The sequence below is a fragment of the Peromyscus maniculatus genome, chromosome 9 (assembly GCF_049852395.1).
Source record: "Peromyscus maniculatus bairdii isolate BWxNUB_F1_BW_parent chromosome 9, HU_Pman_BW_mat_3.1, whole genome shotgun sequence".
NCBI classification, from domain to species: Eukaryota; Metazoa; Chordata; class Mammalia; order Rodentia; family Cricetidae; genus Peromyscus; species Peromyscus maniculatus.
Window position 1 is genome coordinate 42831047 of NC_134860.1, and position 26448 is coordinate 42857494.

Below are 26448 nucleotides of genomic sequence, written 5' to 3' on the forward strand. Positions count from 1 at the left end.
TACATAGGAAGCACACATAAAACCCGTCTTCTTTAAGGGTGCTCACATGAAATACAGCATCCTTCCAAAGAGCATACTTACAAGTAGCATAAAAGAGCACTATGCTGTCAGAAGTCGTGACTGTCGAGTTAAATGTTTCCTGTGTTAACTCCACTGTCAGCTCCAAAGGTAACGGTCTCTTCCTATCTCTGAAAACAGTCTCCTCCACTTCATCATCCTGAATAGCTAAAATGGTTTAAAGAGAGCTTAATTTACATATAGATTACATAATTAAATATTCAAAATGCCACGAGCTGTCATAGGAAAGGTAGTACTTTATACAAATTTCTGAATCCATGTTTTCTAAACAGTATGTATGATATTTAGAAAAGTTCTCAGTTGCCTGGTTATAACTTAATGACTTTGAGATGCTTTCTGACCCAGAATTCACAAAATTGGTCAATTCCTGGAGCAATCATTTAATTTTATTCTACAAACAATGGGAATATGGCAATTTTGTTTCTAATCACTATATTACAGAATCCTAAAGGAGTCCACCACATTTTACTTTTTACCTATCTAGAGCCCACAGGGTACCAAGCATGATGATAAACACTGAAATAAAGGGTTAAAAGACTTATTCTTGACCACATGGCATGTCTATCAATGGACAAGCAGGGCAATAAACTCATCAAGAAATAAAAATACAGTTACAAATTCTGATCAGTTTGAAGGTAAAGGATACAGTGAGGGCTCTTAATAGGGAAATTTTAACCAGGAGATGGAAAGTCTACCAGGCCAGGAATAAAGAGTGCTTTATACAATCGAATAATGCTGCAAAGGCTCGGAGACATGAAAGTACTTATCACACACAGGCACTAATGACTAGTGAGACGAACTGTAAAGAGTACATGGCAAGAGAAAACTCCAAACTGCTGGAACTGTAGGCAGAAAAATGAACCAAGAATTTCGGATTAGGAAACCCTAAAAGCCTACATGTCCACTGCCTTCCTGTAAGAGCGGCCCTCCTCCCGTGGCACCAAGAAGTTACAGTCTCAATAACAGAACTCTTGAAGGTCCTCTTCCTTGTGTACTACACAACACTTATACATTTTTCTTCTTTTTCTATGTGTTGCCTTTTTATGGAACCCAGGATTCTCCATTCTAGTTCACACTTCGGCCACTTCCTCTGGGAGGTACTTGTCTCTTAAATTGCACTGTGACAAATTCTTTCCTAAAACCCTTTTCTATTTCTCTGTAAATGGGATGGTTCAAGGTAGAGAGGGGATTATGCATATAAGGCACGACATTATGCAATACCAAAGGCCAATATAGATTACACATAATAGGAGGTTAAAATGGAAAAAGTTTATCTGTCCCTCTCTTTCCCCCATAAAACTAGGAACAAGCTGGGGCAAGACAGCAGGTACTGAGGAAAGCAGTTCTGTAGAGGGCAAACTGAAGCAAATAGAAGGAGACATGACTTCCACAAGGAAATCTTGAAACAAACAATTGCTGCTGAGGAGAGGAATCTCACTAAACCGAGACAGGAACAGGTGCCCTAACCTGACAAGTAGAACAGAGCAGGCAGCAAGAGAGCAGAACTCAGGTCAGCTAGTTTAAAGTTAGAAGAAATCTGCGGAGGAAACACAAGAAACTCCACTCTACACACCAGATGAGAACCCATGCTCAGCTCAAACCAGCGAGCAGGTCACTGTAGCAGCTGACGTTCTTATTTAAGGACAGCATTGTGATGCTGATCATGATAACGGGTGCAACTCAAGGGGAGCACCTTGGAGAGTCTGGTGATGATATAATGATATACACAGGGCATTCAAATACTCAATAGTGGGACAAAAAAAAACAAGACAAGATCCCTGATTCAGAGATTTGAGTTTAGGCACACACAGAAAAAGGTAAATAAGCAATTACAGAATAGGATTAATGTCATGAAAAAATGTTAGGAATGATAATGATAGCAAATCAGTCTTGTATCAGGATGCTTAAGTTCTGGGCCGGGCTCTACCACTGTACTGCTGGTGTGACCTTGGACAAGTCACATAACTGTGGAAACAGATTCCTCAGCTATAAATCAAAGGTGAGCCTAGTTCTCTGAGAGCACTTGATTGTCAATCAAAGAAAGCCGTGTCAGCAGTGAGAATAAAAGCCAAAAGTGACTGATAAGTAAATAAATAGTCAAATGTTACTGAAATCCACCACGAATACTGCTGACAACTAGAAGCATTTACAACTACAAACACAATAATGTTAATTACAATCTCATTTCCCGGGAGGAACGATAAAAATGAAATACGCCATGGCTTTGTGTGGGTCTGTGAAGTGCAAACCCAGTGGGTGAAAAGGACTGACTGTGTGAGACAGAGGCGAAAGTGTGGGGAGCTGGAAGGCCGGCGTGAACCGGTAAAGGTCCCCACCAAAACGCAACAGAAAGCCCCATTCATCTGCTCACCAGCCAACCAATGTGATTCCAAGTCCCCCTCCCCAGATTCCCCCACAGATCCTGAATGAGATCGAGATCACACCACTGAAGATGTTCATCTGCCGGGTATTTCACTGCTGGGCTGGGGCTGCGGAGGGCTGGAAGGGTGGTCTTGCAGTTCTTACCCAGATCGGGGCCTTCCTCATCTCCGTCCTCATCTTCCTCTATTTCTTCAGCATACATATGATTTTTCACATGGGCAATTATTAAATCAACGTCATCTAACACCAGAAATTCCACAGGCGCTTCCTAGAGATGTTCATTTTTCAAGTTAGCACACAAAGTGACAGGTGTCGTTATGACGTTTTCAAGCCTGTCAACCGATTCTGTGCTTCTCTCTCCCTTTCCCCTTCTGCCCTCCCCCAACCTTCTTGCACCCCCTTTGCGGGTCTACGGCCTCCTGCTGAACAGTGCCCCCTGCTGTTTGTCTAGTGTTTTCTCTCTCTCTCTCTCTCTCTCTCTCTCTCTCTCTCTCTCTCTCTCTCTCTCTCTCTCTCTCACACACACACACACACACACACACACACACACACACTCTCACCTAAATTCTGCATATGAGAGAAAACATGCAGCATCTAGCTTTCCAAATCTGTTTTATTTCACATAACATAATGATTTCTAGTAGTTCTATCCATTTTCCTAAAACGTCATGATTTCATTTTTTTTAACCACTGCAAAAAGTCTATTGTACACATGTACTACACTCTTTGTCTATTCATCTGTTGATGGACATTAGACTGATTCCAGTTTCTAGTTATTGTGAATAGTAAAATAATGAGCATGGATGTGCAATATCCCTGTGGTCTGCTGACTTAAGAATCCTTCAGACAGATGCCCAAGAGTGGTATAGCTGGATCATATGGTAGTTTCATTTGTAGGCATTTTTAAAGATTTACTCTTAAAGTGTGTGTGTGTGTGTGTGTGTATGCACATGAGTGCAGGTGTCATAGAGGCAGAGCACCAGAGCCCCTGGAGCTGGAACTACAGGTGGCTGTGGGTGCTGAGAACAGAACTTCAGCCCTGTGCAAAAGCAGCAAGCACTCTTCACCAATGGGCTGTCTCTCCTGCCCCCCCCCCGTTTTCTTTCGATCCTTTTGTGTACAAAGTATTTATGTATGCGTGTATATGACGTTCATGTGTGTGAATGACACTAGTGCCGGGTAGTTTTGTGCCAACTTGACCCAAGCTATAGTCATCTAAGAGGAGGGAACTTCGGTTGAGAAAATGCCTCCAGAAGATCAAACTTCAAGCAGGCAAGGCCGGTAGAGCATTTTCTTAATTAGCGATTGATAGAGAAGGGCCAGCCCAGTGTGGATGGTGGCCTCCCAGCGCTGGTGGTCACGGGTTCTATAAGAAAGCCAGCTGAGCTCAGCAGCAGTGGCACACACCTTTAATCCCAGTGCTCTCGAGGTAGAGGCAGGCGGATCTCTGTGAGTTCAAGGCCAGCCTGGTCTACAGAGTGAATTTCAGGACAGCCAAGGTGGTTACATAGAGAAACCCTGTCTCAAAAAAAACAAAACAAAAACACGAGGGGCGGGGGTGGGGGACGGGGGAAGGCTGGGCAAACCATGAGGAACAAGCCAGCAAGCAGCATCCTCCATGGCCTCTGCATCATCTCTTGCTTCTAAGTTCCTAACCTGTTCTGAGTTCCTGTCCTGACTTCTTCCAATGATGAACTCCTGTGGAAGTGCAAGCCAAATAAATCTTTTCCTCCCCAAGTTGTTTTTGGTTGTGGTGTTTCATAACAGTCTTACAACTGAAACAAGGCCCGTGCCTGTGAATGCGGGTGCAGATGTGGCACAGCACACGCATGGTAGTCAGAAGACAACCTTCTGGGTCCTCCCTCTCCGCCCGTGTGACACTGGGTCTCTACTGGCTGACCAAGCCAGCTGGCCTTCACATCTCTAGGGATCCTCGTGTCTCTGTCTCCCTTCTCACTCGAGGGGCTCTGTGGTTACAGACACTCACAATGAGGGCAGATGTTCCTGAGTTCTGAAGATCCACACTCAGGTGTCGGTCGGCACCACACCTGCCGCTCCCTCTCCCCAGGCCTACGAGGGCTATTTTTCTAGTTCCTTGAGGACCTTCCGTCTGATTTGCACAATGGCTGGGCCCGTATACACTCCTGCCATCAGTGTGTAAGGGCTTCTCTTCCCCTACATCCTTCTAGTGTTTGTTGTCACGTGGTATCTTGAGCTCTAATATGTAACAAAGCATTTCAATCTAAAATATCTTCCTTCCTTGGAACTAAAATAAAATCACAACTCTAAACTTCAGTTTTGAAATTAAACAACAAAAAGGAAGTAAATGCCACAATTACTACAAAGAGAAAGCATCCAACATGTGCTTCAGCTAAAGACAGATGCCCTCCTGAAAGGGGCAAAAAAGAGGAACTGGAATCCTCACTCGCTTTTTGTCACAACTAGTGTGTGTGAAAAGTCTTACAAAAAAAATTGCAAGTTCTAGATCTCAAGACAAAAGAGAAGAAATGTGAATATACACAATTTCCTTGCAAATAAAACCAATCAAAACACGTTAATTTTACATTCTAGCAAATAACAGAACTAATATTTCTTTTAAGAAACTTCTTCCATAAAATTCAATTTCCTATCTAACTCTAAACATGAAATTATTCTTTATTCCCAGTTAAGAAAAGCTCTTGCTACCAAGCCTGAAGGCCTGAGTTCAATTCGGGGAACCCACACAGAACAAGAAGGACACCAACTTCAACAAATTGTCCTCTGATCTCCACATGTGTATCAGAGCACCTGTCTGTCTGTCTGTCTGTCGCTCTCTCTCCCTCTCTCTCTCTCTCTCACACACACACACACACACACACACACACACACACACACACACACACACACACACACGGAATAACATACACCAGTAACCCTAGCATTTAAAGCATGCAGGAGGCTGAAACAGAAGACTCCAAGTTAAGGGTCAGTCTGAATTACACTGTAGAGACACCCTGTTCAAAAAAAAAAAAAAAAGGAAAATAAAACAAATCTCATTTCCTTTGGCAAATTTTGCTTCCAGAAATTTTGCCAGGGAAAGTAATCAGTGATATTCAAGACAATTTAAAAGGGCAGGTGTTACATAATAAGATCAAATAACTAAATATAATTTTAGGGAAAAGTAGTCCATATGGACTAAAGCAATGCAGGTTTATTATTGGGAAAATCTTTAAATTATCATTCTTTAAATGCATAATTGCTGTTTTTATTTTCTAATGTGTCCATCTCTTTTCCCATGTTCACCTATATAATTTTTTCTGACTTTAGTCCCCATGGATCACCTGAGCTAAAAGAGGTAGCATTATAGACCAGTGAGTAAAGTGACTAACCTTCTCTGCTCTTCGGAAGGCCACATTAGCGTGCTGAGGAATGCTCCCGTCCACAGAGTCCCTTTTTCAAAGTGGAAATAAATCTCTTATTCGTTAATCCGAAGAAGCCACCCAAGATGTCAATCTAAAAGAGAACTGCACATTCTGATTCTAAAAACCATTGTGAATGGAAGATTACAATTTAGTGAGACTGGGAAACTTCACGTGCAAATACCAGCTGGATTTTCTGGTCCTCTTTTTTAATTTTAATCAAGCTACTAACTAGTGTATAGTCCTCAGCTCAGGAGTAGCTCTGACTGTACGAGAACCTGTTAGACATAAAGGTATTTGTGCTTAGACTGCAATATTTAAAACGAGGGGAGCCGCACTGAAGTATCACTAACACCCAACGCACGGTACCTCGACAGCAGCAGCACGCCCGCTTTCCCCAGAAGTCGCCATGCCACCCACTCCGCAGTTCTTCGGTCGGCTTCATACGTAGCCTGCCGGCTGATAATAAAGACCAGTGGTAATCCTAGTTGTAGATGAATGGTTGAAACCTGCTGAGGATCTTCAGCCACCTCCGTCTTCATTTAGAGAAAAGGAGAAAATATCCTCACTGTATGGTATTAACTCAACCTGACAGACCACACTGACTGACTTTCACACGCAAACCTTGGCATACGCGTGTGTGTACACACACATACCCTGCCCCCCCACACACACACAAAACATAAAAATGTATTTTAAAAATACATTTAAAAAATTTTTAAATGTATAGGATACTGTCTACTACCAAATTAGTCCCTAGGAAGTGAAGTAAATAAGAATTTAATTCACCTGTCTTAGATCTTGATGCATAAACAAAAAGCAAATACTTTTCAGGAAAAAAAAACACTATAAACATATATATCTACTTTTATCATTTTTATCAAATGATTTTACTTTTTCCAAAATGTCCTTGGAGCCCAGCAGTGGTGGCACATGATTTTAATCCAGACTCTGGAGGCAGAAGCAAATGAATCTCTGAGTTCGAGACCAGTTTGTTCTACAGAGCAAGTTCCAGGACAGACAGGGCTATTACACAGAGAAACCCTGTCTGGAAAAGGGGTGGGGAGAAATGTCCTAGGGTTTAGCCATTAGGACGATGACTTAACCATTTCCCAATCTGTGTTCATTCCTGGGAACCTTAAGAATAGGTCTGGATTTGGGTTGAAGAGATGACTCAGCAGTTAAAAGCACCTCCTGCTCTTGAGGAGAACCAGGTTCTGTTCCCAGCATCCCTACAGGGCAGTTCACAATTGCCTCTAACTCTACTCTAGGGAATGGGTACCCGCACTCACATGCACATACCCACGAAACAGGCACACACATATACACATAGTTAAAAATAATAAAAATAAATGTTTGCCGGGCGGTGGTGGCGCACGACTTTAATCCCAGCACTCGGGAGGCAGAGCCAGGCGGATCTCTGTGAGTTCGAGGCCAGCCTGGGCTACCAAGTGAGCTCCAGGGAAGGCGCAAAGCTACACAGAGAAACCCTGTCTCGAAAAAACCAAAAATAAATACATAAATAAATACATAAATAAATAAATAAATACATAAATACATAAATAAATAAATAAATAAATAAATAAATAAATAAATAAATAAATAAATAAATAAATAAATAAATAAATAAATAAATAAATGTTTTAAGAATAGGTCTGGGGAGCTGGGCAGTGGTGGCCTTTAATCCCAGCACTCAGGAGGCAGAGGCAGGTGGATCTCTGTGAGTTCAAGGCCAGCCTGGTCTACAGAGTGAATTCCAGGACAGCCAGAGCTACACAGAGAAACCTTGTCTTGAAAAAACAAACAAAATAATAACAAAACCAAAATGCAAAAAGAAATAGGTCTGGGGTAACTTTGTATCTGGGAGAATCTCAATCTATTTGAGATTGAATACATATACAAATTTATAGTCAAGATTTGTGTGGTGCAACATGCCTATGATCTCAGAACTTGGGAGCTGAAGGACTGTCCAACATTCAAGATTATCCTGGGCTACTGGGCAAGTGCTATGCCAACCTGAGCTACATAGCCAGGTTCCATCCAAGACACATATACATACACCCTATTGTTACATTATATATCTAAATTAAATATCCAAGTTCTGTATACCTTTAAAAAAATAGAGATGAACTTATATACAAAAGCACCAACCTGAATTAATTTTCATAGGGTTGGAAGTGAAATTCTATCACATTGCAGTGATTAGACATATACTGTGGCAGTTTGAAAGAAAATGGTCCCCCAAAGGAGTGGTACTATTAGGAGGTGTGGCTTTGTTGGAGTAGGTGTAGCCTTATTGAAGGAAGTGTGTCACTGTGGAGGCGGGCTTTGAGGTCTCCTATGCTCAAGCTACATAGTGTGGCACTCAATTCACTTCCTGTTGCCTATGGATTAAGACATAGAACTCTGAGCTCCTTCTCCAGCACCATGTCCACCTGCACATCACCATATCCTGCTATGATGATAATGGACTAAACCTCTGAAACTATAAGCCAGCCCCAGTTAAATGTTTTCCTTTGTAAGAGTCACCATGGTCATGGTGTCTCTTCACAGCAACAGAACCCTAACTAGGACATATACTATCCACACAAAAGTTTGAGTCTTACTTTCTACTTTTGCTTGCTTAAAATATAAATTTAATGTAAACAAACCAAGTTATTTCAGATCCTAAATGCCTAGAGCCCAGTCTACTTCACAAAACCCAATGACTACTGCACCTCAAAGGCACGTAAAGTGACTGATGTGTAAACTAATGCAGGAAGAACACTGCAGAAAGCGGTTCTCAACCTTCCTCATTCTGTGCTAATACAGTCCCCTCATGCTGTGGTGACACCCTGGTCATTAAATTGTTTTCGTTACCACTTCATTACTGTAATTTTGCTACTGTTATGAATTACAATGTAAATAACTGATATTTCCTATGGTAATAGGCAACTCCTGCAAAAAGATTTCTAGTGGGGTCGCAACCCACAGGTTGAGAACCACTGGTGTAGAGTGACCCTGGAGGCTGGGGGTGTTGGTGGTATACCTCTTTAATCCCAATACTCCAGAGGCAGGCAGATTTCTGTGTGCTTCAGGCCAGCCTGAAACAAACATCTACAAAGTAAGTTCTACTCAGCCAGAGTACAGGGCTACACATAAGAGGCTATAAGACCTTGTCTCTATGGAATGGCTGGGGCTACAGAATAAAAACAAACTACAAACCAGTCCTTCAAATCAACTCCTGATGGGCCTCACAGGTTAGACTCTGTACTAACCCAGTGCCTCCCTACCCCTGCCATGCCACCTAAAAGCATATTCTTGTTATACTCAATTTTGGCTTATGGATTGTTTCCTATGAAAAAGCTTTGACCTTACTTTGTTTCACAACCTCAAGGCTATTCATTAAGAACAAAAACAACCTCAAATACTAATATGGCCAAATCCAAAGTCAGAGGTGACCCCATCAGATCAGACCTCTAAAATCTCCTTATCCCACAAAAGCTAAGACATCAGCCCTCACTCATTCCCAAGGAGTCTCTGAGCACTGTCAGCTCCCTGTATGTACCTCATCCCTCCTCTGCAGAAGGATTGCTAGAGTCTTCCTGGCTCTTGCCAACCCTTCCAGAAACCCTGGGCCAAAAGCCCGATTCTCTCTAGCTCTCTAACCCCCGCTCCCCTGGTTTGCATTCAGACCTTTCCTAGCTTCCTGCTGCCAATCACTCTGACCTCTAGTCTCTGACTAAGAATCAGAAGCCACATCAGCTCCTTAGCAGTCCAGGGGGAATGAAAGGAATTATTCAATGAGATGCTTGTGCATCCTTTTGTGAGAGTTTTGAAAGGAACCCCACTCTGAACTTCAGCAACTTAGTATTCCTTTTGCAGAGCAGAGGCATTTATACTCCACAGTTCCAGAAAGCACCACTCAACTGTAAACTGTTTCCAGAGCACATTCTCAGAGAATACAACATTAACCCTTGACTTTGTGCATGCCATGTTTTCAGGTGCAGCCATGCTTAACCTATTCCCAACTTACTATGCAGTCTTGAAAATCTGGGCTTTTTTTTTCCATTTCAAATTTAGTATTGCATATTTCCTGTCATAAAATGAAATAAAATCAGAGAATCTCCTTCCTGAGTATCTATTTTTAAACATAGTTTTCAAAAACAAAAGAAAATTCATGAGTAGAAACTAGGAAAAGGATACAACTTCAAGATGTCCATAGCAAGAAGAAAAAGAACACTTTTATTAAGTTTAGTATTAGTTAAATTTTTCCCCTACTGGTAGGTAGACAAACAAACAAACAAACAAATCCTACATTTTCACCTGTTTTCCCTTTTACTATGTGAATGTGGATGTGGATGTGGATCCAGGGTAGAACTAAGTCATCAGGCTTGGTATCTGGCACCTTCACACAATGAGCCATCTTGCCAGCCCAAAATTCAGAGAATTCTTAGTACCCAACCGAAGATTTAAAAAAAAACAAGGCTGAAGAGATGGTGAAGACCTCTGGGGGGAAACTGTCCCCTCCCTTCTCCTGTTCTTCAAGCGGAACATCAGAACAAATCCAAAGGGTACTCTGCCCATGGATACAAGCTGTATCTGCCAATCTTTGTCAAAGAAAAAAAAGATCTATTAGCTACTTCCTTTAAATTATTTTTTAAACTGGAAATGGGGAAAGTGAGGTAGGAGGATCTTGAGTTGGATGCTGGCTTGGGCTGTATAGCAAGTTCAAATCCAGCCTGGGCTATATAGTGAGACCTTGTCTCAACAACAACAAAACAAACAAACAAACAAAAAAACAGAAACTTCTTTGCAACCAAGATCCAACTAAAGAAACAGTTATTTAAAATACAGAGCTAAAGGATTAAGCCAGCAAAAGTGTGGCTGTCTAGCTCTGAGTCCATTAAATGTAAAACCTGACTTTTTAAAAGGCTGGTTATGACTACAGAGTGGACTAGAAATATATAGATTTTAACAATGCAGAAAGAAAAATATTAACAAAAATTAGAAGGGCCAGGGAAACCGTGTTGAAAATGAATATATGAAGTTAATTTTCCCATCTTACAAAGCAAAAGCAAATACCCCCTTCTACCTAAAATGAAAACATTGGAGTTTTAAAAAACGTACTCTTTAATTTCTTAGTGTTTTCATAACTCAACAGTTGAGACAGTATTTCCTAAAGAGTACTTGATAATGCCGGGCGGTGGTGGCACACGCCTTTAATCCCAGCACTTGGGAGGCAGAGCCAGGCGGATCTCTGTAGGTTCGAGGCCAGCCTGGGCTACCAAGTGAGTTCCAGGAGAGGCGCAAAGCTACACAGAGAAACCCTGTCTCTAAAAGCCAAAAGAGTACTTGATAAGAGTGAAATGTTCATCAGAAGAATAATCCCTTTAAATGCTTATCAGCTTCTTCTTCTTCTAAGTCCATGTAAGATTTAAATACAGTGCTTCTCACTATAAGATGACACTCTTGTTTGTCCACAGAGCCACCCACACTCCATCTGCATAAGGTGCAGAGAGAATGGGATGAGATCATCTGCTACTCACTTTCTGACTTGCATTTTTTAATTTACACTTTGTGGTACTATTCAGATTATTTGTAAAAACACATGAACCATGTTTTTAAAAGATGTATCATGTGAGAAAATCTACTGAATGTTTTCCATATACTCAAAAAAAAAGCCTTTAACATTTCAGAGAAAGTGCTGATCACCATCATCAAATGTGTCTCTAGAACTCTTGAAGGCTAATGCTATCCAAAGTGAGACACAATAGGCTAATGGTTGCAATAGCTACCAACTTTTTAAAGAGTGATTAAAACATTCACAAAAGAGAACTTGTCTTAACCATGATTGGTCTCTGCACTCACCAAGTATCTGCACTCATTATAACTATCACACAGCATTATCAACTCATTATATTTAGGTATTCTGATGTCACAAATCAAAACATAAAAATACTATTTTAAAAACAATCAATATTCTATGTTTAACAAGAAATTACTCTCAAATGCTATGAAATGAAAGTGATGTGTCCAAAAAAGAGAGATTAGATACAGTCATCAATGTATCTGTGAATCAAAACTCACTAAATTTCATGTGTGAAAATCTGGTATAGGAAAATGAGAACACATACCAACAGAGGTGCTTTCATTGTCTTCACAAATACGTGAATATTTAGAGTAGTCAACGGCTGCTCCATTAGTGTTCTTCTGCAGCGCTCGGTCAAGTCCTCAGCCAGTTTACAATGGAAAAAGTAGAGATGCGCACGCTGTATGTTCTCAGAGCTGCAAATTGAAAACCAGGAAGAGACGCTTGATGAAATTCAATGTGCGATCCTCTTACAGTCCAAAAGGACCTACTAACAAATTCCTTTGCTTAACTCTCATGTATTAAATTACTGATTTAATAAAAACCTAAGAGTTAACTTTAAAAATAAAATCAACTTGGACAAAATAAGGTAGAAAATATTTAAGAAAATTAACCTTGATATCTGAACAAGCTCTTCAAACCCTTTTATACATTCACATCTAGATTAGTTTATAGGCTTCAATAAAAAACTCACAGGTGAGATTACCTTTAAATATCGCTGTCTTCCTAGAGCTATGCCAAATGAAGCTTTGTAATACAAATTTCCTAAGTTTCATTTAAAACCAAAGCTGTTTTGAATAAACTTTAGCTACACTGTGTCTTAAGACAGAAACCATCTGATAGCTGTGGGGGTCTGTGAATTTGATCTGATAAATTACAAACCTGGGCAAATGCAGTTTATAATTTGCGTTTTGGCATTATTTCAATATGAAAACTTAAACTTATAGTAAAGACTAAATTTTGCCAAAATTAAAAAAAAACATTTTAAAAATCTCCACATAGTACTATTGGAGTTTTGCAAAATACTACAATACTTTATTTTTAAAATAGCGTGTCTAACTGAGTAGTCACTGTTTCTAATTTAATTACAATGTGATTTCTAATAGAATCAGTGATAAGTGAAACAATCATAAATACTTATGTAATAACTATTGTTATTTGTGGGGGAAAAAAGCTTTATGCTACTTCAAAAACAGTGCCCGAGACCCCTGAGCTGAAATGGACCTGAATGCCCCATCTTTGAGGATTAGCTTTCATGGTAGCAGAAGGCACCATGCAAGCTTTCAAAGGAGGGAGGCAACCAAAAATCCTGCCCAGCTATGATGCCCATGAATTACATCAACAACCAGCATAGCTGTATGACCCTAAGAGTGACACACATACCTTGGCAATAACCCAGAGCTCTCTGATTGGACTTAAGACCCACTCAACAAGAGAAAGACCACACCTGGTTCTGGAAACCCAGCTACCCTCAGGTAAATACAGTCCTTATCCTTCCTCAAGGAAACTTTGCAAAAGAAAAACCGAGACAGAAAACTACTACCAGTCCAAATGCAGAGTTCTTGAGTCCAGTCCCAATCTACAAGACCTCCTGCACCTAAGGCTCAAGGACCATTGTGGAAGGAGGACAGAAAGATTGTTAGAGTCAGAGGATCAGGGAGTCTGCTGTGAGACTGTCTGCTGGTAACATCAGAAGCTGTACACATTAAGTCTCATCAACATGACTGCCCAAATGTGAGCCAAACAAGGATGATACCAATGAGTATGCTACACTAGAGGGGGAAAGCCCATGAGGCCTCAGCCCTACACAGAGAACTACAGCCAACGGAGGAAAGCTGGCAGTGGGAGAGGAGGCCTTCACAGGGCAGAGCACACCAACTGGTTGTCCAGTGCCAAATGGGCAGCCCTGAAAACACACAAACAAGTAACGTTACGTGGACTCAACAGATTATATTTAGGAATATATATGCACACATAAGTACCTATATGCATGCAATAACAATGGGGAAAAAGAGACCATGAATTTGAAGCAGAGAAGGAAAAGGTATATGAGTTTAGATGGAGGACAAGGGAAGGGAGAAATGCTGTAATTACATTTAATCTCAAAAATGAACAAAAACAAAAAAGCTCTATGTTAAACAGTAAAGACTAATAAGACTACTCGAATCCTTTAAGGGCTGAAGCAGAAAGAAATGTATGAGGGAAATGACTATAATATATAAGACATACGAAGAACAAAGAAATATTTCATTCTGACTCAACTTGGGAAGGAGAAGAAAGGGAAAGAGAGGGAAGACCACAGAGCTTACACAGAAAGGGAGGCATAAAATCTTTGCAGGGAGGTAGGATAAATGTGCATTTCGAAGGAAAGCAACCACTATGTAGTTAAGCCCTAAGAAAGTGCACAGCTTCCCGAGGGATAACTCTGTTCTGCTTGCTACCCACTGCCGAAAGCAAAGTGCTGAGCACAGGATACCCTGGTTAGGGCTGTACTTCATTTTTTTTTTTTTTTTTTTTTTGGTTTTTTTTTTTTGGTTTTTTTTCAAGACAGTGTTTCTCTGTGTAGCTTTGCGCCTTTCCTGGAGCTCACTTGGTAGCCCAGGCTGGCCTCGAACTCACAGAGATCCGCCTGGCTCTGCCTCCCGAGTGCTGGGATTAAAGGCGTGCGCCACCACGCCCGGCTTGGGGCTGTACTTCTTATCAAAGGCTCCAAAGTAAAATAAAGGCAGGGAGCTACTTTAATCAGGGATCCTTAGTTTGCTACTCACAGACCCCCAAAGAGGGGGAGTTGACTAGAAGTTTAGAAGAGCATGTCACAGAAAACAAGAGAAGTTCAATAACGGACTGGAAACAGTGTTGAGAATCCACCATGGAGAACTGAACAGCGAGCGGGAAAGCAGAGGTTTCACTTGAGCACCAACTCTCAGCTCCCAGCCCAACTCTGAGAGGACGTCTGTTTGTCCTGTAATTAACCCGACACCTACAGAGGTGTAAGAGCACTGCTTACATGTATGATGTCCTGAGAGGTCAATGGGGGGGGGGGGGCGGGGGGAGCACATGGGAAGCTCTGGCACAATCACAAGAGGTCATGGCGTTTTTGCCTTGCTTTGAATTAATTTTCTTGGAGAGAGCTTTGAAACTACATTTGGTTGTTCAATTTCATTGGTTACTTCCTGTGATCTTTAGTGCTAAAAGGAGAAACGTTCCTCTTGATTGACCCTCCCCCACAAAAAGCACTTTAAGTGGGCTTCTCTCTAGAACTGCACATTACGAAGAAAATTAAAACATCCTGTTCAGAAACTGCTTTAAGTACACTTAGGATTATTGTCAAAAGACTCTCTGGAGCCTAATTCTGAAACCGCCATGTGACCACTACAGGTCTGTTCCTAAGATGCCTCCTGTGACCACTGTGACACTCTAGCATACGGCTTATCCATTGTCTGTATTCACCCCAAACTGTCACCATCTCTATGTACTGTCACAGAGTGGTTTACATCAGAGTAATAAAGGCATCCCAGGTTTCCTTATGTATTCACAACGTGTGTGATTCCTTCAGAGAAACCCAAGCCACGACAGTGATAAACAGCAACATGAAATGTGTCCACAACGGAAAATCAAACCACTGACCTGGGCCTCTCATACATACCCGATACTTTCCAAAAGGGCAATTTCTGTGGTTAAGGCAAACTGATACGAGGTCCCATACACAAAAGCGGCTTCCATGACTGCTCTGTGCTCTGAAAAGGAGACGGGGAGAGAGTGAGCATGTGACTCCATGTAAACTTTTACTTTGAATCTTATCCTAACCCTTCTATTACCTATTAAATTTAAGGAAAAGTACAAAGGAAAGATGGTTCAGTAGATAAGAAAGTTTGCTACTTTTCCAGAGGACCTCAGTCCATAACCCAGGACCCATGTGGGGCAGCTTGTACTCCAGCTCTGAGGGAAGCAACACCCTCTTCTAGCCTTTTCAGGCACCCATACCGTCACACAGACATATACATGTAATAAAAAATAAATCCTAAAGAAATTTAAAATATATCTTACTCAAGTTTATAAAGGTACTGAGCCCATAGAAAATGAATTATCCTTGAATCTCTTTGTAACACACAACTGTGTGATTATTTCTTATTAGTGGGAAGTATGTATAAATCCACAAGCTTCATGTTCTATATTATATATTTATAGGTACATTATTTTTTATCAATTTTAAGAGACAATTCAACAAGGCATATTAAGAAAAGAAAAACCATTCTCCTACTTTCTATTCTGTCTCCAATACTCAAGGCAGAACACTTCTAATTCATCCATTACTTCCTTTGGTGTTTATCTGGAAGTCTGTAAATGTCTTTCTTATTCCCTTATTTCCTGATACCTGCTATCAACACGTATATGCGGATACACAAATGTAAACGGCAGATAAAGTTACTACTCTGTTTGTGGGTGCCCCGCTGTGGAAGATGATAAATTACATCTCTTTTCTGAAACCCAGCTCTAGAAATGTACGTGCTTCACACTCCCTTAGCCCTTGTGGTATAGATCTAATTTTTATGACATCTTATTCAGTGTTTACATTATGACTCAGGAGTATTAGTTATAGATGAGCCACAGAGAGCAGAATGATGGATTACTTCTCTTTTTTATGAACATGTTTGTTTTTACTGCAGTTGTACCTATTTCTTTACATTTTTTCCTTCAGACGTCTTTCTTTTTAAACTCATCCACAATCACTCTTCCTTGTCAAGACTTCAAGTGTATCAGGTACGTTATCTAGCCTGTCATCCTGGAGATGCTCGCTGGAGCACACTGGCCCATCAGTGCCTTGCATTCTGATGGGCCAAACTCCTGAAGTCAACTGCCACCAGCTGTTCCTCTGACAGGCAAAGGAGGATCCCCCGGACTTGCTGACCAGCCCCATCTAGCTGAATCAGTGAGCTCCAGATTCAGCCAGAGCAGTGGCTCTCAACCTTCCTAATGCTGGGACCCTTTAATACAGTTCCTCATGTTGTACTGACCCCCAACATAAAATTATTTTCGTTGCTACTTCATAGAGGTGATTTTGCTACTGTTAGGAATCATAATGTAAATATCTGATATTTTCAATGGTCTCAGGCATCCAAAAGGGGTTGCAATCCACAGGTTGAGAACCCTGAGCTAGATGCTGTCTCAAACTATAAGGAAGAGAAAAATCGAAGACAAAAACCTCTGGCCTCCATGGATAAGCATGCACAGGGGGTGGGGGCTGGATAGCCCATATGCTCCAAGCTGTCTCTGTCCATGAACTCCCCTAAACTGATGCCATACTCTGTCTTTCTTCCTATTACCACAGAGGAACTCTGCACTCCCGTGGCAGAACCACATCTCCCCCTTTCACTAGATCCCACCCACCTCTCGCCCACTTGGTGCTCTTGCTGCAGCCGCTCCCCTGCATGATGCATTCCCTCCACTCCCCTGCATGATGTCTTCCCTCCACTCCCCTGCATGATGCAGTCCCTCCACTCCCCTGCATGATGCAGTCCCTCCACTCCCCTGCATGATGCAGTCCCTCCACTCCCCTGCATGATGTCTTCCCTCCACTCCCCTGGATGATGCAGTCCCTCCACTCCCCTGCATGATGCCTTCCCTCCACTCTCCTGCATGATGCAGTCCCTCCACTCCCCTGCATGATGTCTTCCCTCCACTCCCCTGCATGATGCCTTCCCTCCACTCCCCTGCATGATGCCTTCCCTCCACTCCCCTGCATGATGCCTTCCCTCCACTCCCCTGCATGATGCCTTCCCTCCACTCCCCTGCATGATGCAGTCCCTCCACTCCCCTGCATGATGCCTTCCCTCCACTCCCCTGCATGATGCAGTCCCTCCACTCCCCTGCATGATGCAGTCCCTCCACTCCCCTGCATGATGCCTTCCCTCCACTCCCCTGCATGATGCAGTCCCTCTTTACAACCAGCACTTTGTCAATACACAAACAAGTTTCTTTACAAATTCTTCTCTGCCTCACATATTCTTCCAGACAATACCCAGGTGTCCCTTCCCTTACAGCGAAACTCCTCTCGTGGGTCTCTGCATTCATCTCCAATTTCTCTCCTATTCTCTCAAGCTTGATTGCTATCAATCTGCAGAAACTGCACTGGTAAAGGTCATCAGGAATCACCGTGTTGCTAAGCATTATGGCCAACTAGCAGTTCTTAATTCAGTATACTTAACAATCCCTGTGTTCCTTAAAATCTCATCTTCAGCAATGTCCCATTCCCCTCTGCTCATCCCAGTGATGATGACTGAGCCCAGGCACTCAGAAAAGCTAGCAAACCTTCTTCCACTGACTCTAGCCCAACCCCCATCTTCAGGGTATAAGTAGAAATGGCCCCCTTAGAGGGGTATATATACAAATGGCTATAACTTGAATGTTTGGAGTGTCCTGGTTTCTGCTGATTACTGAAGCCTGAGAAGACATTCCCCCCCCCAAAGAATTCAGAAACATGAAAATGTCTCTGTACTGTGGAATGGCTCATAGAAGTAAATCATTTTTGGCATTATAGGTTCCTGTCCTTTCATGTCACTAAGACATAGATAGCTCTTATTTGAACAGAAGGATGAGGTATGCATGCCCAGCAGACAGACATATTTTGCTTCTTTCATAGCTGGCTCCTTTATTTCAGACATCAGAACATTAATAGCTAGCATACCCACTGAGCTGGAAAGGCATGCTCTGTACTGAACCTAGACCTAAAAGCTCCTTTTCCATAGGTGGGGTATGTAGCTAATGTAAACCTTCCCAGTGCCCAGAAGTGGATCTTGAGAAACAGTATGCTGTGATGTTTCCCAAACGTGCCTGGTAAGAATCACCTGATGCTTATTTTAAAAGATTTAAGGGCTTCCCTCCACACCTGCTGCTTCAGCTTCCAGAAATGGAGACAGAGTTCAGGGGTCTTTCATTCTGTGAACAAAGCCTTCTTTTCAGCTAAATAGGGAGGATGCCCCGTGCTATTTATAGTCCCGGCTCTTCTCCACCAATGTCAAAGTCATCATGTGTGTAGCAAGAACATGGCTGATAGAAAGCATGTATCCCCTTCTAGGAAGATCGTCTGTTATCCATACATGGCCTCTGTGATGATCATCCTGGTGTCAGACAGGATCCAATGCCTGCTTGCCTACCAGAGCTCTTTCCAAAAAGAACACTTGTCCAGGCAGTGGTGGCGTACGCCTTTAATCCCAGCCCTGGGGAGGCAGAGGTAGGCGGATCTCTCTGATTTTGAGGCCAGCCAAGACTACATAGTAAGACTGTCTCGAAACACACACACACACACACACCCTTCTTCCCTCACAGGAATATGTGATGCTGGTGGAAACCGTGCAGAAGAGACTGTCCAGCGGAAGTTTCAGAGGAGGGGTGCATAAGGAGGGCTAGCGTACTCTTCATTCAGATCTGGCCCTTTCCTACCAGCTCATTTACGGCCACTTGTCCTGAAACCAGTGCAGATGAATGTTGTCCCTGTAAACTGCCTATTGTGAATAATGCTGCAATGGACACAAGAGCAGATCACCTCTGCAAGACAATTCGGTTCCTTTAGATAAAAGCCCAGAATTAGGATTGCTGGATCAAATTTTGGGGTGAACTCATAAGAACTAGAGTAGAGGCAGCTTACTCTGCCAGGAGGTGGCCACAGCCCTAGAGAGAGGACCCCTAGATCTGGAAAAGTAAGACTTTCTCACTCTGGATGGTCCGCAGGTTAGCACCACCACTGGTCAAAGAGTGTGTGCCAAAACAGGTGGCTTCCCTAGCTCTTTACCCTAGACCCGGCCATACACATCCCACACTGGCATCGCTGAGGGGATACCAGAGACTGTATGAAGGGGAAGCTACAGGTTAACGTCATATAAGGCAGAGTAGAGAGTGAATCTTTGGCAAAACATCTCTAAGTTGTGTTAATGAAAGTATTTTCTATGAATGGGCAACCCAAAGCACCAATGTAAGAAGACAGTCTGATGAAGTCAACTCTCACAGTCAGAGTGAAAAGTAAACCATTGGTTTGGAGGTGAGCCCCCAATGACGTTTTCTCAAAGGCCTTTGGAACAAACCTCTCTATATGAGTTGTTAATATCATGCCTATACTACCTGCCAAAATATGCCTGGGTGATTCTGTTTAAAATTTTTACCCAATTATTATTTAAAATACATAGCAAATCTTTGGAGAGGTGGGGTTTGAAAAAAGAAAATACACAGCAAATCTCAAGTTACATCTGAATGACATTTCACCCTCCCCGAATTAAGAAAACCAGCACACTTTCAGGTCACAGACAGGCCCATTCTCAGATGTGGACGTTAAGTCACTGACACATTTCTGAGCCACCGGAAGGGAAGAGAAGTGAAGTCAAGTTCTTCCTCTGTGCTCTGGCGTGAGGTCAGGTGATGCTATATCCCAGTGGGACTCACAGGAGGAGGACTAGATGCCCCTGAGAGAAGGCTGGGTTTGCCGTGTAAAATAACCACCGGATTTTGTAGTGCTCATGACCTTCACCTGGGGGTTTGTGAGAGTAAACAAAGAGCAAACCCATCCCCCTCTGCAGCCTCATGGGACACACTAAACCGAGGGGTCTTCTTGTTAGTCTTCACGGCATCCTATACCTTGAGATACGGAGAAACGTTCGGAGGACGATCAAGTAGCATGCCTTTCCAGGAGAAAAACACTTCTCTTCCCTCTGCCTTTAGGCGAGCCTGCACGCAGACCACCCCTTCCGTCCCTTTTACTGGTCCCTCCTCACCTCTGAGTGCAAATGCCCAAGTGCTCCTGGGCATCACAGCTGTACTTCTTCTCAAATCCCCTTGTCTGCATCCCCAACATAAAAGTGATCGAGTTACACCCAGCCACCTAGTGTATTTCACGGTATGAGGTCAGGAAGGGAACTCCAGACCTCCCATTCCAAACTTTCCAGCCACCTCTGTCTCTGCTATATGACAGAAAATACGGTTGCCATACTCCACCTCCAGAACACTAACCTACGTTCACACTCGTCCCCACATCCACCGCTGCCCCCCGCCCCCGTCCATGTCACCCCCATCGTCTCCCACGGCACTACCGTCATAACTGCCCATCTTCTCCCTCATTCTGCCCCTTACTCCTTCCCATCTATTTCAGACATTATTGTCAGGTTGAGGAAATTAAATATAAATCAAGGAATGAATTCCTTGTTTTCTATAGCTGAGTGAGCCCCTATAACTTATGTTTTTTTCACTAATTATAACTAGAAACCGGGGGAAGCAAAGCCTGAGAGCCCTGAAAAGTCAACAAAATAGGCAAGTTGTCAGTATTGTTTTAAATTTTATTTTTTTTTTATTTTTGGGGGAAATGCTCACACAGTAGTCAGAGGACAATTTCCGGTAGTTGGAGCTCTCCTTTCATGTGGGGACAGGGGATCCTAAGATTGGAACTTGGGCCATCAGGCTTAGTGGCAAGTGTCTTTACCCAATGAGCCATCTTGCCAGCCCTGGAGTACTATTTTATAAGGGTATGTTTTGTGACATGCCAGCAAGCTATATGTTTACAAAAACCTAAAATTTCAACGTATAGTTTATTTCATAAAAGCATAGAATTGGGTAGGGAGATGGCACAGTGAGTAAAATACTTGGAGTGTGAGAAGTGGAGTTTAGATTCCTCAAAACACATACAAAAGCCAGGCAGGACCATAATCCCAGTGCTCAGGAGGCAGAGAGCGCAGATCCTCCAGGGCAAGCTGGCTAGCTAAACTAGCCCAATTGGTAAGCTCCAGGTTCAGCAAGAGGCCTTATCTCAGGAAATAAAATGGAGCAATCGAAGAGAACTATGGTGATATATTTGTAATCTAAGAAATAAAGCTTGCCTGAAGATCAGAGGACAGAGGCAGCCACAGACGAAGCCACAGAGGTCAGGCAGTGGTGTCACATGCCTTTAATCCTAGCATTCAGGAGACAGAGACAGAGATCCGTCTGGATCTCTAGTCTACCCTGAATGCGCCCGATCTCGTCCGTCTGGATCTCTATAAATTCAAGGCCACACTGGGCTACACGAGATTGATCCACTCTAAAAAAGAAAGAGAGCCAGGCAGTGGTGGCCCACATCTTTAATTCCAGCACTTGGGATCACACACCTTTAATCCCAGCTCTAGGAAGGTTGAGACAGGAAGTGACATGGTTGAGCAGAAAAAGGAATATAAGGCAGGAGGAGACAGGAATTCACTCTCCTGCAGGAATTCACTCTGTCAAGCTGAGGAGTTGATTAGGTAAAAGGTGGTAGCTGTAGCTTGCTCTGTTTCTCTGATCTTTCAGCATTCACCCTAGCTGGCTCAGGGTTTTATTTAGACCATTTAGGATTCGTGCAAAAGAGAACATTGGTATTAACCTCTGGACTCTACATGCGCACCAACATACAAATACAGAAACACACACACACACACACACACACACACACACAATGAATGAACAAAAAAGGTACTTAACACTTGTGGAGGTAAGAGGTCCTTGTGCTCACAGATAAGCACTAGGGAACCAGCAATGTTAAACATACAGGGCTGCCTCTTCAAAGGGAGAGATGTAGAATGTGTTCTCCACCCACAAGACTAGAAGCAGACATGGTGAATAGCATGGTGACCTTTACATTATCTGTATGGCTGAGACCACACCAGATCCTTGCCCAGATCCTTACTGTGAACTTGTCACTCTATAGACCCCTTCGTTATAGAAGATGTCACATAAACTTTACAAAGAGTACATGGAGTCATGTCTTAAGTTTTCTTGTATACATGGACTGAATTGATTACCATCAGGAAATTTTTCACCACATTGTGCTGTGCTTAAATATGCCTAAAATAAACTACTTGTGGTCAGACTCTTGAAGTTTGAACTAGCACTGGCTACTTAGTCATGGTGAACCGAACTATCCTCTTGCCTCATATGGACAGTTACTTGGCTGTACATGGTGGTCAGAGAGGCCCCTGCAAACATTAACATGGATAAGTTACATCTAACAGTTCTGAAAATATAACTGTAATCTGCTCGTAAAATGTTTATAAACTTCTTTACAAGATAATTAGGTACTAATGGTTATGTGGTTCTGTCAAAAATATATTTTTTAAATTAAGAAAAACTATAAGGCCGGGCGGTGGTGGCGCACGCCTTTAATCCCAGCACTCGGGAGGCAGAGCCAGGCGGATCTCTGTGAGTTCGAGGCCAGCCTGGACTACCAAGTGAGTCCCAGGAGAGGCGCAAAGCTACACAGAGAAACCCTGTCTCGAAAAACCAAAAAAAAAAAAAAAAAAAAAAAAAAAAAAAAAAAAAAAAAAAAAAAAGAAAAACTATAAAATATTTATATCTGTTTGGCAGAGTCAATGGTATTTATCAAATATTAGAATCTATAATAGGTTCCATGAAGACCGTAAAGGGAATAAAACTGGCAATAATAAACACTCTTATAACACTACTAAATATTCCAGAAAGCATTTTATTTATTCAGATTCATTTCATCCTATTCTGGGTTCAATCCTGTGCACTGAAAAACAATCATTTGAGCCTCACAAATGACACTAAGAGGTAGGCATAATTATTTTCTGCCATGATCGGCATGGCTTGATCCTGGAGACCTGACTGGTACAGTGAGGGAATGAGGAAAGGACAGACAGACAGACAGACACACACACACACACACACACACACACGCGCGCGCGCGCGCGCGCGCGCGCACACACACACACACACAGAGGCTGGGATTGGGTGGGTTGGGTTCACTCGGATGGAATGCACCTACTATCAAAACAAGAAGGTGGGGGGGGGGGGTCAGCCTGTCTCAGTAGGGGAGCAGTCTCAGGTTGCAGTCATCTGGGAGGAGGACGCTATTGGAGCTGGCTTTTACACACCCTGTTCAGTCTGGCAAACACTCATACTTGGACCACAGGCAAGCTTTGCCATTTTCCTCTGAGTATCACCTAGAGGGAGGCTCCGGCACTCCTATGGGCCTGAGACATAGGGTCTTTGACATGACCCTGCCCACACACTCACTCAGGACTTCATCTGCTCTTTCCACATTCACTCCAGGCCTCCCCGGCTCTCCACAAAACGGCCCCCATCCTGAGACTGGAAAATGGAGGTTAAATAACTGGTCCAAGTCACACTCTCAGCAGCTGGTGAGCCAGGAGGCCAACTTGGCCCCCTGGGTTCTGGAGCACAGCTGCTCTGTGCTGCTCCTTACCGGGGTACCGCAGCAGAGGGGCTTTACCCAAACCCTGCACTAAGCTGTCCACCGCCTGCAGCACTTCACCATGGTCACACAAGTCCAGGCACAGCAAAGACCGAGCGAGCTCCAGGTACCTGGTGTTCCGATGGCTTCCACGTATGCGAATATCATATTTGCTTTTCCTTTCAGAGAATTTTCTAGGCTGTGAAGGTCTTCCAGGATGTTTACATATTTTACTTCATTAAAAAGCAGAGCACTGAAATAAACACAGATGAAAACTAGTGAAAAAAATCTGCCATGGACTTAACTACATATGTAAAAACTCTATTTAAAAAAACCTAACTTTTTTTTTTTAAGTGTAACTTCTTTGAACAAATTGTGAGTAATGAGAGCACGATCTTTCTACCAGCACTGGAGTAAAACTGGTCTCCAGGTCACGCTGGAGGGCACCTGTGAGAAACAGCACTCATTCTCCACCACCGTCACCTCCGCAGGCTTACACTGCATTCACTCACATCCTAGTCTAACCCAACCTTACAGGTCTCTCAGGCGTGGAGACGGTGAGCCATCCATAAGTCACAGCTGCGGGTTTCTTTCCAGAGTCCCTAAGCCCTTCATGACCTCAGCATTATCTACCTTCCCAACTCCGTCGTGTCTCCCTGTGCTCAGTCTGACACACTCCAGGTGCATCTCAGAGCCTCTGGTGGGAGCTACGCCTTGGCGCCATCTGGCACATCTGGTCCTTTAAACATCACCTCAGAGAAGACTTCCCGCTGCTCCTGTGTCAACAGACCTGCAGCTTTTCCTTACTCCCTTCTTCCTTCAGTGGCACATGCTGTAATTTGCAACTACCTGGAACTACACTTTCTTTCATTTCCTTGTTAATTCCTCACTGCCACTTAACATTACCTCCTTAAGGCAAGGACCGTGACACGTTATCGGTGTATCACGAGAAGTATAAAAATAGAGTATAGTGCATAGTAGGTAATCAGACGTCTATTGAGATAACCAAGGAAAACAGCAGGACATGCTTCATTTTTGAGAAATGGACATTCAAATCACTGGAGAGAGCCGGGCATGACACACATATCTGTAACCCCAGTGGCGGCAAGAGGATCATGAGTCAGCCTGGACCACAGAGGAACAGAGAGAGAAAACAATACTGTAGTGTCTAATCATAAAAACATTTACTGAATTAAGGCTCCAGGGACAGGACACAAGGCAGATACTATTGTGTCTAGGACAGTGACCTTCCTACTTCACCATAACTGAGTGTGTTTCTTTCTTTGTTGTTTTATGAAGACAGTCTCTCACTCTGCAGTTCAGGCTTCAGTTTGTAGCAATCCTTCTGCCCCTGCCTCCCAAATACTGGGATTCAAGCAGGAGTCAACACGTGCAGCTTCTACCAGAGTCTGTTTCTTCACCGGAATGATTCCCTTATTTCGTTGTCTATTTCTATATAAGTCGTGCCCATGAACAAAGTTTTTCTTTTCATTTACTCTCCACATGCCTACCATATTTTTATTAAGTTAATTAAAGATTTTGGAAAGTTTTTCCAGGCTCACATACTTAAGTAAGTAAAGGACCATTTAAATACTTGCAGTAAGTTATTCAAATACAACTTTCTCTCACGGGAAAACACTTTCCCTTAAACAGAAATTCTCCAACCTTTTGGGATTGAGACCCTTTTATAGGCTTAACCATTACTGATGTCCAATATGTTTACATATGTTATCCTATTAATAGTTGCCGAATAGAAAGGGGGAATTTAAAAATACTTAATTTTAGAATACAGGAACACTGCTGCATATTAATCATAACTTTTTCATTTAAAAAAAAAAACTTCCAGAACAAAAGAAAAACTCATAAAAACGGTGTCACGGTTTTACATTTTTGCAAATCTCTTTCATATGAAACCAATCTGCATCTACATCCACTGTGTTGTGGTACCATATGTCATATGGCCTCTGGGAACCTGTTCATGAGAAAATGCTACTGAAAAGGACAAGTAATGCCTTGTGTCACAAGACTATGTTGACTTGGCAGTCACTCTGAAAGTGCTATTCCACATGACGATAGCTTGAATATTTAACTATTTATTAAAGATTTATGAACTAGGAAAGCGAGCTGGAGTCCCCAGGGCAGCCTCTTGCTCTGTTTTCTGGGCATGCTCACTGTGCTGGGTACTCTGCATGCTTCCCTTACATGCCCATCAATGGTGCTGCTCTACACAGGAAGTGGGCGGGGCCCACAGCATTTACCACCTGCTGCTAGAGCTGAGACTCAAACCCAGGTCTTGTGACAATACAGATGGACATTCCAATGTTATCACCCACCCTTTTGGGAACCGGGGGAGAAAGGTATTGCTGTATTTAATGAGGCAATGCCACGTAATTTATCTAGTAATCAAGAGAGGTTTACTTCTGGAATAACTACAGCCAATAGGGATGGGTTACAGGATCCAGGAGAGATGAGGTATCATCCAGCAGAGAACTCCAGCTTGGTCTCCCATCCAGATTCCAGGACCATGAGGTATC

At 42.8% G+C, this 26448-nt stretch overlaps 1 protein-coding gene across 6 annotated transcripts in view; it reads right to left on the bottom strand.

Moving 5' to 3' along the window:
• The window catches only part of Txndc16 (thioredoxin domain containing 16), an 82589-nt gene that overhangs the window by 30857 nt on the left and 25284 nt on the right, over nucleotides 1–26448 (bottom strand). For all 6 annotated transcript variants that reach the window (XM_042284704.2, XM_042284705.2, XM_042284706.2 and 3 more), the window contains 7 exons: nucleotides 24046–24167; nucleotides 15356–15446; nucleotides 11975–12125; nucleotides 6228–6394; nucleotides 5829–5889; nucleotides 2605–2728; nucleotides 82–225 (listed from right to left, as the gene is read on the bottom strand). In XM_042284704.2, coding sequence (XP_042140638.2) covers nucleotides 82–225; nucleotides 2605–2728; nucleotides 5829–5889; nucleotides 6228–6394; nucleotides 11975–12125; nucleotides 15356–15446; nucleotides 24046–24167 — 860 coding nt within the window. The remainder of the gene's footprint in view (nucleotides 1–81; nucleotides 226–2604; nucleotides 2729–5828; nucleotides 5890–6227; nucleotides 6395–11974; nucleotides 12126–15355; nucleotides 15447–24045; nucleotides 24168–26448) is intronic.